Here is a 13,339-nt window from a genome sequence, read left to right as displayed (position 1 = left end):
ACTTAATAATGCTCTTAAATTGGCAAATGTCAGACTTCTCGTGCCAGATGTTGTGCATTTGCCAGCCCATTGCATTGCATTTCAATCAGAGGACAGTCAGGAGCAGACAGACTGTATCTTTAAAACAAAAGGATACTGTTAACACATATTCATTTTAAAAACAAAGGGAATATCAGAGGGAGTAGGGAAACAGTTTCATGATTAATTTACCTTTAAAGTCGACTTCTCCGTTTCCATCGGTGTCGAATATGTCAATGACTCGCTGCACGAGGGGGTTCTGCTGGAGCTCTGGTAAGGACATGAACTCCTCCACACTCAGGGAGCCGGAGTTATCTAGGTCGAGTTTCTTAAATCTCTTTCCTAGCTTCTTAATCTCATCGGCATCAACTGAAATGAAAACAAAGACAGAGAGAGAGAGAGTTATTAACAGCCGCTAAAACAGACAAAGTCTTCAGATAACAGGAGGAGATTTGGACAAATATTATCATGTTTTGGCGACACTTAAAACCTGTGAACTTAAGCACACAGGAGGAGTTAGAACAGCTGTTATCCACCTGTATTTCATCCTCTTTCTGTAAAGGCATTTCTCCCAAACGTACCTGGTTCCTTGTTCCTACTGGCCATGATTGTTCAGAGCTACTGGTCTCAGTTAAGTTGGACCTTATGCTGCTGGACCTCCTAGTGCCACGCTCTAAGCCCTAACACCGGGTCATGTGACACCTCTTTCATCACTAATCACTCTGCTGATAACCAGAGAGCTGGGGGACGCATTGTGTTGGTAACCTGGTAGTTCACGGAGATATATCCTGTCCTTTAATATAATCAAACATTTAAAGAAGTTCGGTCCAAGGAGAACCAAAACATTACAAAGCTCATTGCTAAAAGCTATCAGCAAACAAGTGGCGTTCAAAACTATTATTAAAAACTCAATAAAATAAATAACAAGTGCTGCATACAATAATACATTACATTTACATAGCGCTTTTCCTGGTGCTCAAATAATAATAATGACAATAAAATGCCTTTCAATAAAACCTGTTCTCCTTTCCTGCAGTTTTTAGGAGCCGTTTCCTCTTTACAGCTGATGGCCAGACCCATAACAATAAAGCAACTTGATAATAATAATAATAATAAATTCAATTTATATAGCGCTTCTCATCTGCCAAGACAAATCCCGAAGCGCTTCAAACAAAAGACACTGATACAATTATGTGATGTGATAAATTAGTCCGTTATCCTTTGCTTTTGCCTTGTTTTTTTTATTGTTAGATATAAATATTTGCATTAATTCTTTACCATTATACTGTTAGTACTCTTCGTTTTGCAATTTTTTTTGGTAACCCTAACCCTATCCTAACCCGAGGAAATATTATAATAAAAAGTATATAAAAGATAAAAGTTACTACATTCAAACAATACTACACGATAACAAATATGTAATAAAAAGTCTTAAAATCAAATACATATAAAACTGTTTGAATTGAAGTTATAATCACAAATTAAAACTAGGAGCAGAAGTGCATTTCCACTTTACTTCCTCTACTGCAGTGTTTCTTCTGGCAGGTAACAAGACTGGCAACAATTATAACTTGAACTTTATATGTTATGTTATATGTATATGTAATCCGAGAATGATTGGTTTGTAAGTACAGAAAAGCATAAATAATTGTAATTCTGAAAATGTCTTGAGATCTGACAGCCTTCCTCTTCTCCACTACTCCCTGCAGCAACAACAGGCCTCCATGTTCACAACTAACTGATGTCATCACACAGAACGACCACTAGATGGAGACTGAGACATGATGAGACAAAAGTTACTTCTTACTCAAAATGCAAACAAATACATGAGTCAACACACCTTCCTGTGAGGATAATCACTTATACAAGGACATCAAATATAAACAACCTAAGAAGAAAACTCAACAAAGAGACCCCAGCTACTCTTTGCCAGTTTCTCAACTAATTTCAAGAGTTAATTTCTTTTAAAAAATCCTTTAAATAAAGTTCCCTGCACTGTTTGAAGTAGAATTAACTCACAATGTGATCCTCTTTTTATAAACACAGTTTTATTACATACATCTAGATACAAATTCATGCTAAATAATACACCAGTCCTGCCATAGCTATGGTATCAATGAGGATAGGTTCCAATTAAATAAACTGTTCTGGTTAAAGTATAGCTGAGACCGTTTCAACATAATAAAGAAAAACATTTTCACACATCTCACTCCTCCCCACTGTTAGCACCACCTTTGCTCCATTTTAACCTGAAGAGTCGCTGGTATTTCACAACACCTGTGTGAATCAGAGGGAGGGAACACAACCAGCTGCAGTGAGAGGAGGAGCTACAGTGGAAAGAGGAGAGCTTACACGTGACACTCAGGAAATGAAAGTTAAGTTAGTCAGAGAGGCAGCCACACTGCAGTCGAGACTAGTCTCTGTTTCTGTCTAAAGAAAATACAAACTGAGTTCATCAGGTCTTTCTCAACAACACAGCAGAGTCTCTGTCAAACACTGGTGAGTACATCTGATTATATTTACACTTTCAACTAAATATGATATAAGTATGGTGTTGTTTGTCCTCAGGCCTACGGTTCAGCCCTCTGGATTTAACTAACTTGTAACTGAATCTCTGCGGTTAGGAGTTTATCCTCATTCCTGGTTTCCTGCCATTATTAATATTATATCATCATCTGGATATTAGACTAGATATAGTGTCAGATTTCCCAAAGTAGTAAAATTGCATAAGTGTAATTTCCTGGTTTTAAAGGCTGCATTACAGTAAAGTGATGTAACTTTCTTAAACTACCAAACTGTTCAAACCATTTGCTTTTTCCTGATTATTTATCAAAAATGTTATTGTGTAAAAATGTTGTGCCCAAATAGTCAATCTACAATATCGTTAGAGATGTTGGGGGAAACATTTTGTGATGTTTTATATTCTCCATATCGCCCAGCCGTAGTCTAAACAACAGGATAAGGAAACATTCATTACCGTTTTGCCATGGTACCTATCTTAAACTTATTATGTCTTGAATGTTAACGGTTGCTCAAGCTTGGCTTAGTGCAAGTAGAAACAGCATATATTAAATTGTAAATGACTTTCCAATATCAATACCACTTCTTTCTTTTTCTGTAACTATATTTTAAAGAAAATGTTTTTCCTTCCACACTACAGGTGTAGATATGGCTGCTGCAAACTATGTACCATCTGAAGATCGGTTTCTGTGCTCCATCTGTCTGGATGTGTTCACTGATCCAGTCACAACATCATGTGGACACAACTTCTGTAAAGACTGCATCACTGAACACTGGGATATAAGTGACAGGTGCCAGTGTCCTATGTGTAAAGAGGCTTTTAATACAAGACCAGATTTGAGGGTTAACACTTTCATCTCCGAGATGGTCGCTCAGTTCAGACAGTCGGCTCAACAGAAAGCCAGCAGCAGCAGCAGCAGCAGCAGCTCAAAGCAACAAGTCTTCAAACCAGGAGAAGTTCCCTGTGACGTCTGCACTGAAACCAAACTGAAGGCCCTGAAGTCCTGCCTGGTGTGTCTGACCTCTTACTGTGAGACTCACCTGGAGCCTCATCTGACAGCTTCAAGCCTGAAAAGACATCAGCTGATCGACCCTGTGGAGAACCTGGAAGACAGGATGTGTCCGAAGCACGATAAACCTCTGGAGCTGTTCTGTAAGACCGACCAGACATGTGTCTGCATGCTCTGCCATGTTTCAGACCACAAGATGCATGATGTGGTTCCTCTGAAAGAAGGATATGAAGGGGAGAAGGCTGAGCTTGAGACAGAAATTCAGCAGATGATCCAGAAGAGACAACTGAAGGTTGAGGAGATCAAACACTCAGTGGACCTCAGTAAGGAGGAAGCAGACAGAGAGGTAGCAGAAGGAGTTCAGGTCTTCACTGCTCTGAAGGAGTCTGTTGAGAGAGGCCAGGCCAATCTCATCAACACGATCAAAGAGAAGCAGAAAACTACAGAAAACCAAGCGGAAGATTTAATCAAAGAGCTGGAACAGGAAATCTCTGAGCTGAAGAAGAGAAGCTCTGAGGTGGAGCAGGTCACAGACTCTGAAGACCACCTCGATCTTCTCCAAAGATTCATGTCCCTTAAAGTTGCTCCACCCACCAAGGACTGGACAGAGGTCAGCATCCATTCATCACATGAGGGAACTGTGGTGAGAGCTGTGCTTCAGCTGGAGGAGACTTTCAGTAAAGAGATGAAGAAGCTGATTGAAGGTGAACTGAAGAGGGTCCAGAAGTACGCAGTGGATGTGACTCCTGATCCTGATACAGCACATCCCAATCTCATCCTGTCTGGTGGTGGAAAACAAGTGAGTCATGGTGATGTGAAGAAGAATCTCCCAGACAACCCAGAGAGATTTTCTAATCATCTTTGTGTTTTAGGAAAGCAGAGTTTCTCTTCAGGCAGATTTTACTTTGAGGTTCAAGTTAAAGGAAAGACCATATGGACTTTAGGAGTGGTCCGAGAGTCGATCAACAGGAAGAGAGTGATCTCAATGGGCCCTCAGTGGGGTAACTGGACTATATGGCTGAGAAATGGAAATGAGTACAAAGCTCTTGATTCTCCGATAGTCCTTCTCTCTTTGAAGTCTCAGCCTCAGAAGGTGGGGGTGTTTGTGGATTATGAGGAGGGTCTTGTCTCCTTTTATGACGTAGATGCTGCAGCTCTCATCTACTCCTTTACTGGCTGCTCCTTCACTGAGAAACTCTACCCACTCTTCAACCCAGGTAGTATTGATGATGGTGAAAACTCTTCACCTTTGATCATCTCTCCTGTCAGAGTAAACTAATCACTTATCCTATATTGATTTATTTCCATTCAAGTTAACAAACAAACATATTTGTGTCAAAACTATATAGCTTCCATCTTATTTTCTACAGAATCTGTTTATTCTGGCAAATTGATTTACACAAGTCAACATTGTAAATTGCTGCATTCATCTTCGTGGAGAATATCTATTTAAACATCTGATGAAGCAACAAACAGTATTTTTAACTTCCAGAAGGAATCACTGTTTCTGAAACCATGAAATATGTTCCCTTCAGTATGACGAAATTGTTTTCTATTTGTTGTGCAGCCAAAAAAAATGCTTACTTTTCTAATGTAACAGGGCCTTTATTAGGTATAAGGGATATGACATGCTTTTAGTGTCAACAGAATAGAGTATTCAATTGTTATCAGCATCAAAAGTTGGACTACATTTGTAGAATACATGCCAGCAGCATTTTCTACTTTGTGTAAAAAGGTAGTTTTCACTAGAAGTAAAAAGAATTTTTTGGACGGACACTATAATTTACAGTTTACTATGTTCAATCTGAATTTTCTTTAAAATAAAAAACATCTATATTGATTCTGACTCACAGGTTTATCATTACTTTGAGAACAAAGATTATTAATTTAACCCTTTTAGAAGGGAAGATATGGACATTTGTTCTGGGAATGTCATTTTCGAGACTGAGACCTGAAAAACAGGCTCAGGGCTTAACAGGTTAATTACTGGGAACTTGAATCCAAGACATCTGTGAATATGTGTTTGTGTCAAGTTTCCTGGGCTTTTTGTGTATATTCCCCACTTGAAAGCGATGAGGCGTCTACTGATTTCACTCCAGTGACACAGCTTCTTTTCAATACTTTTTATTTGTAATTAGAAGTTCACTTTATGAAGCACTTTATGCAGCTTTAAGCAGGTGAAAAACCTTTGAAAACAAGAGAACATTTTAGAATTTGTAAGTTTATTACATAAATCATGTAAATAAAGCAGATTCTTTTAACTTGACTTTTTACTGGAAATGTTAACAAATCAAATTTATTTTTAAACAAGAAACTATTATTCCTCCTTTAACAGAGGTATTCAATGAAATTAAACAAGACTTCACTATCAATGCTTTTAAAATCAAATGAATTCTTTATAACAAGACATTTCTAAACAAGAAAGCTTCTTTCCTCCTTTAACAGAGGTATTCAATGAATTAAAGACTTCACTATTAACGCTTCTACTAAATTAAATGAATTATTTTAACAAGAAAGATTATTTCCTCCCCTTTTTAGCATGATACTTCAGTGGAATAAATTAACAGGATTGTATTAGAAGGTTTTTAGTAAATCAAAATGTCTACTTTTCTAAGATAAATAAACAGCGCGTCCAAGCTCTGAATGTGCCGCACAATTAACCACATTGAAACCACACATATAAACGATGCTGCGCAGAGTTCTAACAAACACGTGGAACACACGCAAACAATTTAACAGAACATGCACTAGCGGCTCTGCGGAGCTCTCACAGCATGATGGATGTGAGCTTACCGGCTGCCTGTCCTGACTCGGTAGAAATGCCTCCCGTCTACACGCTTCTGTCTACAGTATCGCACACAGCAACTATTTAAAATCCTTCTCTAGTATGCAGCACTGGGCTCTGTAATTAGGGTGATTGCACCCAGCTTGCCAGAGGAGGCAGGACTGCGATCATTACACACCTGTTGTCTATCCCTATTAATTGGTGATTTGTATTTAAATGAAACATATTTGTAGCTCTAATGATTTAATTTCTGATTAAAATCAAGCTATTTTATTATTGATATGTATCCATATATATTATTTTTCGGCTACTTGTAATCTGTTTTTTAAAGCCTAGGCTCTGTTTGACTTTACAGTTTGTAAAATAAAAAAACCTGTAAAATAAACTTTTTGTTGAACGACAGACCTGAGTGAGCAGTGACTTGAGCATCCAACACTACACAGATAAGTCTGGTTTAAACGTTAAGTTGTATTTCATGATACATTAATTTGGTTTAAATGAATCCAGCTCAGGAAGGATGGACTCTGCCACTACCTATGAACACTACTATATACAGAGAGGAAGTCACTGCATTTAAATAATAAATAGCTATCTTTGACAACTACAAATAGAATGAAAAATGCAGTTTCATTTATTTAAAATCTCCTGGTTTATAATTATTTGACCTCAGCTCTATCGAGGGATGGGTGAAATGTCAAAAATCAACTATACTCATCATAGGTAATTTCATCCCCATAAGTATAAGGGGTTTAACAATACCAACAACTCAAGGTATGATAATATAAGGATAACAAGTCAATGATATTTGTCAAGATTAGAACAATAAATTGATATCCTTCATAAATGTATGAATCTGATGCATCAGGATTTGTATTCGTATGAAATTAGTTTAATATTTTAACTTCAAACGGCATCCATTTTCCTTATTTGAGTTTATTTCTTAAAAAAACAAAACTCAAATGAAGTTCCCTGCAATTTTAAATGTAGAATTAACTCACAATAAGGTCCTCCTGTGAGAAATACAATCAGTTTCCAGTTTTATTTTGTACATCTAAATCAAACTAATGCTAAATAATACACCAGTCCTGCAATAAATATAATGGGCATCAATGAGGGTAAACTAAATAACAGAAACATGTCAAAGTAGTCACATATCTAAAATGTTCTTATTTTACTTTACATTGTATATTAGTATATTCAAATACTAGATTGATCTTGCCTTGGCGAAAGAGGTTAAACGATAGTTACGTATGTAACTACGGTTCTATGAATACTGGATGACCGCCAGAGGCGGTGCTTTAGCACTGGATATCTTCTGTCTCGCGCATGCGTAGGTCGAATATTTATATCAACAAAGTCAAAGTGTTATAATGTAATTCTAGGTATAAATGTTAATACCCATAAACATTTAGTCTGATTAAACATGTCATTCTTGTTTTCTTTATCATACTCCAAGGAGAACGCCCCTCTTGAGACGGCAGCGGTGCCTGCAGATGACACGGAGGATGCTGCTGCAGCTGCACCAAAGAAGAAAAAGAAGGGACTGGGGAGCTTCTTCAAGGCCACCGTAGACCAAGCTGCAGAACCTCAACCTGCTCTGGAAAAGGACAAGGCCATAGCTCTTGAGCTACAGTCCTACCTCCAGGCAGTGCCACTGGATGCTGAGGAGGACCCACTAAAGTGGTGGAGGGAATCCCGGAAGTTCTACCCACGGCTCTCCATCCTGGCAAGGAAGTATCTGTGCATCCCAGCCACAAGTTCCTCTTCAGAGAGGGTCTTCAGTACAGGTGGCAATATTGTCACCTGCCTGCGCTCGTCTCTGAAACCAGACCATGTAAACAGGCTGGTTTTTCTTGCAAAAAATCTTTAAGAGATGACATGAGCAGCCCTACCAGCATTTGCCATGGTGGCCATGTTGGCTATATGTTAAGGAGTTGTCAGTAGGTTGTGACAGTGCACTGGAACATATTTGATTTAATTTATTTTGGTCTAATTTATTTTTATTTATCATATTAATATATGTTTAGTATGGTTTTGGAAGTGCGCTCCAACCTTGTTTATTGGTAAAATATTATTTGTTTTAAAGTTTAATAAATGGTCAATGAATAATCGTCAAAATAATCGTGATATCAATTATTGACCCAAATAATCGTGATTATGATTTTTGCCATAATCGCACAGCCCTACTACATGCAGCAACACACACACACGGAGGAGGTGGCGGAGAGAACGTGCTCCGAGGTGTGGCTAAACTTTACCCGTCTCGATGTGGACAATGCTCGTTGCCAATAGTTCAATAAGAGTTAAGCATGTAAGGGCGGTAACACGAGCAATTTGTCTAAACATTTAGCAACGGAGAAATGCACAGTTTTTGACTGTCTTTCTAGCTCTGTAGCCCCATCCACGAGTAACGTTTCCACGTCAGGTGTTATGTATGCTAGCAGCAACACACGGAGCTAACTCAATGATACAAACATGGGTTAATGATTAGAGGTAACTGAGCTATTTATTTTGTTAAAGTTTCAGCTATTCTGTTTACAGTTCTGTCATCAGTTTATTTAATACGATTTGTTTAAACATTGTTGTTTCTTTTGATGTGAAATATTATTTATTTAATTGAAATAAAAAGCAATGTTAGTTTTGTTCACAATTTGTTTAGTTAGTTTACCTTTTTTTTTTCTCCAAAAGAACCGATAAAAGTACCGTTAAAAGACCGGATCGATAAGCGGTATCGATAAAAGTAGTAGTACCGTTAAAACCTTATCGATACCCATCCCTATGTAGAGGTGTGTGTGTGTGTGTGTGTGTGTGTAGAGGTGTGTGTGGTTAAAACGTAGAAGCCTGCAGTCACTCTTAAACTGTTCTAATGAAGGTAAACACAGTGAAGGCGGTGCGTAAAAGGGCACAGCTCTTTACGCGCTGGTGCTGCACTTCTCAGAGGCTGCTGAGTTACACGTCCCGCTGCCTCCTGACGCTGCAGCCATTTCATGAAGTGAAGGAGGTTTTCCTTCTATAAAACAGCTGTGGGAAACAGATACTGTGAATGTCACGGACATGAATTCATGGATCAAGGCAGACTCTCCTGTTTTGCCAATCCGGTGCTTAAACAAATAGCTCTACACCCCTGGCCGAAATGTCCTTAAAATGAAGTTTGAGTTCGAAATATATCTCAAATAATGTATGCACTGCCATTTCCCCACATAAACATAAGAGTCTGCAATGAAACTGTTGTCTCCTGTGTGCTCCACTTCCTACTTGGCGCACCGGTAACTTTCTTGTACGAGGCTGAGACCTTAGGCTGAGCCGCCGAATCCCTCGGAACATCATGAAAGCCATTTTCAACTATTTTCTGTTGGAAGTTTAACTAGGCTACAGCATTCACTGGATTACCCGTAAACTATTCGAACAAAAAAATGACACCGGTTTTTAGATTTCCTATTCGGTTTTGAAACGGAAAAACCAAAGAACGAACCATACACGGATTCTGCCGCTAAAAGAAACCAATTTCGATTTATTTTTTATGTTTTGGATGAAATAATATGACTGTTATAGGTGCGAAAATTTAAAAAAAATATTATGAAAACATATTTTTATATATTTATAATTCTGCAAATATTACGATAAACTCACAGCTATTTCGCGGCCCTGCAGAAACACAGCCCGTAACACCTGTAACTGAATCTCTGCGGTTAGGAGTTTATCCTCATTCCTGGTTTCCTGCCATTATTACTGTTTACTGATTACTTCCTACATACTGCTTACTCTTTTTTGTAGAGGTGTGTCATATTAAAAGCTTACCACCAAAGAACCAGTTTGAGGTTTAAAATGTGAAGCAAATAGGTGTGTCACAAAGTACTGAGAGCTTTGTTATCAGTCTTATTGTTTAATATAAATTGGTCTACACTAGGGCTAATGTAGTTATCAATATTATATCATCATCTGGATATTAGACTAGATATAGTATCAGATCTTTCCGAAGTAGTAAAACTGCATGAGTGTAATTTCCTGGATTTAAAGGCTGCATTACAGTAAAGTGATGTAACTTTCTTAAACTTCCAAACTGTTCAAACCATTTGCTTTTTCTGATTATCCATCAAAAATGTTATTGTGTAAATATTTTGTGCACAAATAGTCAAACTACAATATCGTTAGAGATGTTGGGTGAAACATTTTGTGATGTTTTATATTCTCCATATCGCCCAGCCGTGGTCTAAACAACAGGATAAGGAAACATCCATTACTGTTTTGCCATGGTAGCTATCTTGAACCTATTATGTCTTGAATGTTAACGGTTGCTCAAGCTTTGCTTAGTGCAAGTCAAAACAGCATATATTAAAATGTAAATGACTCTGGCCATTATCAATCCCACTTCTCTCTTTTTCTGTCTGTTTTTTAAATAAAATGTTCCTCCTTCCACACTACAGGCGTAGATATGGCTGCTGCAAACTATGTACCATCTGAAGATGGGTTTCTGTGCTCCATCTGTCTGGATGTGTTCACTGATCCAGTCACTATACCATGTGGACACAACTTCTGCAAAACCTGCATCACTGAACACTGGGATAAAAGTGACCAGTACCAGTGTCCCATGTGTAAAGAGGCTTTTACCACAAGACCAGCGTTGAGAGTCAACACTTTGTTCTCTGAGATGGCTGCTCAGTTCAGACAGTCGGCTCAACAGAAAGCCAGCAGCAGCAGCAGCAGCTCAGAGCAACAAGTCTTCAAAGCAGGAGAAGTTCCCTGTGACGTCTGCACTGAAACCAAACTGAAGGCCCTGAAGTCCTGCCTGGTGTGTCTGACCTCCTACTGTGAGACTCACCTGGAGCCTCATCTGACAGCTTCAAGCCTGAAAAGACATCAGCTGATCGACCCTGTGGAGAACCTGGAAGACAGGATGTGTCCGAAGCACGATAAACCTCTGGAGCTGTTCTGTAAGACCGACAAGACATTTGTTTGTATGCTCTGCCATGTTTCAGACCACAAGATGCATGATGTGGTTCCTCTGAAAGAAGGATATGAAGGGGAGAAGGCTGAGCTTGAGACAGAAATTCAGCAGATGATCCAGAAGAGACAACTGAAGATTGAGGAGATCAAACACTCAGTGGACCTCAGTAAGGAGGAAGCAGACAGAGAGGTAGCAGAAGGAGTTCAGGTCTTCACTGCTCTGAAGGAGTCTGTTGAGAGAGGCCAGGCCAATCTCATCAACACGATCAAAGAGAAGCAGAAAACTACAGAAAACCAGGCGGAAGATTTCATCAAAGAGCTGGAACAGGAAATCTCTGAGCTGGAAAAGAGAAGCTCTGAGGTGGAGCAGGTCACACACTCTGAAGACCACCTCCATCTTCTCCAAAGATTCATGTCCCTTAAAGTTGCTCCACCCACCAAGGACTGGACAGAGGTCAGCATCCATTCATCACATGAGGGAACTGTGGTGAGAGCTGTGGTTCAGCTGGAGGAGACTTTCAGTAAAGAGATGAAGAAGCTGATTGAAGCTGAGCTGAAGAGGGTCCAGAAGTACGCAGTGGATGTGACTCTTGATCCTGATACAGCACATCCCAATATCATCCTGTCTGGTGATGGAAAACAAGTGAGTGATAGTGATGTAAAGAAGAATCTCCCAAACAACCCAGAGAGATTTTCTGATCGTCTTTGTGTTTTAGGAAAGCAGAGTTTCTCTTCAGGCAGATTTTACTTTGAGGTTCAAGTTAAAGGAAAGACTGAGTGGGATTTAGGAGTGGTCAGAGAGTCGATCAAGAGGAAAGAGAACATCCCACTGAGCCCTGAAGATGGTTTCTGGACTATATGGCTGAGAAAAGGAAATGAGTACGAAGCTCTTGATGATCCTCGAGTCCTTCTCTCTCTGAAGTCTCAGCCTCAGAAGGTGGGGGTGTTTGTGGATTATGAGGAGGGTCTGGTCTCCTTTTATGACGTAGATGCTGCAGCTCTGATCTACTCCTTCACTGGCTGCTCCTTCACTGAGAAACTCTACCCATACTTCAGTCCCTGTCAGGGGCGGACTGGCCATCTGTAGAATCTGGAGAACCACAGAACGGCCGGTCGTCAAGGGCCGTTGACGGCCGGCCGGCCCTATACATTTTTTTTATTTTTAAAGTCATCATTTAAGTTGCGCTTACGGCCGACAGAGGGCGACAGCGGCCGCTAATGCAGTTGTGGTTCTTATCTGTCAAATAATCACACACGAAGAAGAAAAAAGACCGGCCACACGAAGGCCCTCGCGCGGAGGGTCCGCCACATTAAGTGCTGTTCCAAACCAACGAGTGTGGAGCGGTGTGGAGGGGGAGTGGGTTATCAAGCCCTCAAACAGCGAGTCTGCAGCGGTGCTGACTGGAGACCGGTCTCTACCTGACCGGAGTCACGCTGTGTGTGTCCGTCAGGTAACACGCTGTTTACAAACAGTTCCAGCAAACATCCACTGATAAACTCGCAAGTAATGCATATAAATGATGCATATAAATGTCGCAAATTGACAGACCTTTTTGGCAGCAGCAGCTTAGAACAAATGCAAGATGATGAAGAGAATGATGAGGGCGCGAGTTCAGATATACAGCCAGCCTCCTGCGTTCATGATGAGGGACAGAGTTGAGCTGGTGGAAGAACCAGCTCAACTGGCACATACAAGTGCAGGGCAAGAGGTGGGTGAGAATTATCCCTTGAACTCAGTGGCGTTTTCTCCTGGAGGCCAAGGGAAGCCAGGCTTCCCCTGTTGTTTTGGATTGTAGTTATAATGTTAATAAATAAATAAAAACACTTCGTTTAGTTTCGGTAAATATTCTGCCGGCCCATCTCTCCCCCATTCTCATTGAGTATTTTACAAAGAGTGAAACAGCGCCCCTCTAGATGTTATGGTGAAACAGTAGATTGCACTCTGTTGCGAGAGGAGGCTAGCCGAAATTGGCTTCCCTTGGTGAAAAGAAATTGAGGGATTGACCAATCAGATGAGGCTCACGTCATGCCTCACAATCCAATCAAATCACACCAACTTTAG

General features: G+C 39.9%; 3 protein-coding genes across 7 annotated transcripts in view; all 3 read left to right on the top strand.

Annotated features, from left to right (window-relative positions):
• Positions 1 to 13,339, top strand: part of LOC117481770 (E3 ubiquitin-protein ligase TRIM21-like) — a 48,825-nt gene that overhangs the window by 22,324 nt on the left and 13,162 nt on the right. The window lies entirely within an intron of this gene.
• LOC117481766 (E3 ubiquitin-protein ligase TRIM39-like) lies at positions 2,291 to 8,320 on the top strand. 3 transcript variants are annotated; one of them, XM_034129657.1, is made up of 3 exons: positions 2,292 to 2,517; positions 3,179 to 4,765; positions 7,790 to 7,899. In XM_034129657.1, the coding sequence occupies exons 2-3, from the start codon at positions 3,187 to 3,189 to the stop codon at positions 7,804 to 7,806; spliced, it is 1,596 nt and encodes a 531-aa protein (XP_033985548.1). In that variant the 5' UTR covers positions 2,292 to 2,517; positions 3,179 to 3,186; the 3' UTR covers positions 7,807 to 7,899. The 3 variants fall into 3 exon arrangements, with proteins under 3 accessions (XP_033985547.1, XP_033985548.1, XP_033985549.1); XM_034129658.1 differs by having other exon boundaries at positions 2,384 to 2,517; positions 3,179 to 4,347; positions 7,790 to 8,320; XM_034129656.1 differs by lacking the exon at positions 7,790 to 7,899 and having other exon boundaries at positions 2,291 to 2,517; positions 3,179 to 5,370.
• Positions 10,766 to 13,339, top strand: part of LOC117481767 (E3 ubiquitin-protein ligase TRIM69-like) — a 3,493-nt gene continuing 919 nt past the window's right edge. Inside the window, exons 1-2 of one of the 3 annotated variants that reach the window (XM_034129661.1) lie at positions 10,766 to 12,336; positions 12,940 to 12,945. In XM_034129661.1, the coding sequence (XP_033985552.1) occupies positions 10,766 to 12,336; positions 12,940 to 12,945 (1,577 nt within the window). The remainder of the gene's footprint in view (positions 12,337 to 12,939; positions 12,946 to 13,339) is intronic. The other 2 variants (XM_034129660.1, XM_034129659.1) reach the window with 2 other exon arrangements.

The sequence above is a fragment of the Trematomus bernacchii genome, unplaced genomic scaffold (genome assembly GCF_902827165.1).
Source record: "Trematomus bernacchii unplaced genomic scaffold, fTreBer1.1, whole genome shotgun sequence".
Taxonomy (NCBI): domain Eukaryota; kingdom Metazoa; phylum Chordata; class Actinopteri; order Perciformes; family Nototheniidae; genus Trematomus; species Trematomus bernacchii.
Note: the sequence above shows the minus strand (reverse complement) of the source record. Positions and strands in the feature narration are given on the sequence as shown.

What these genes read in the sequence shown, in the direction of transcription:
- LOC117481766 (XM_034129656.1), top strand. Translation starts at nt 3,187, where the DNA reads ATGGCTGCTGCAAACTATGTACCATCTGAAGATCGGTTTCTGTGCTCC.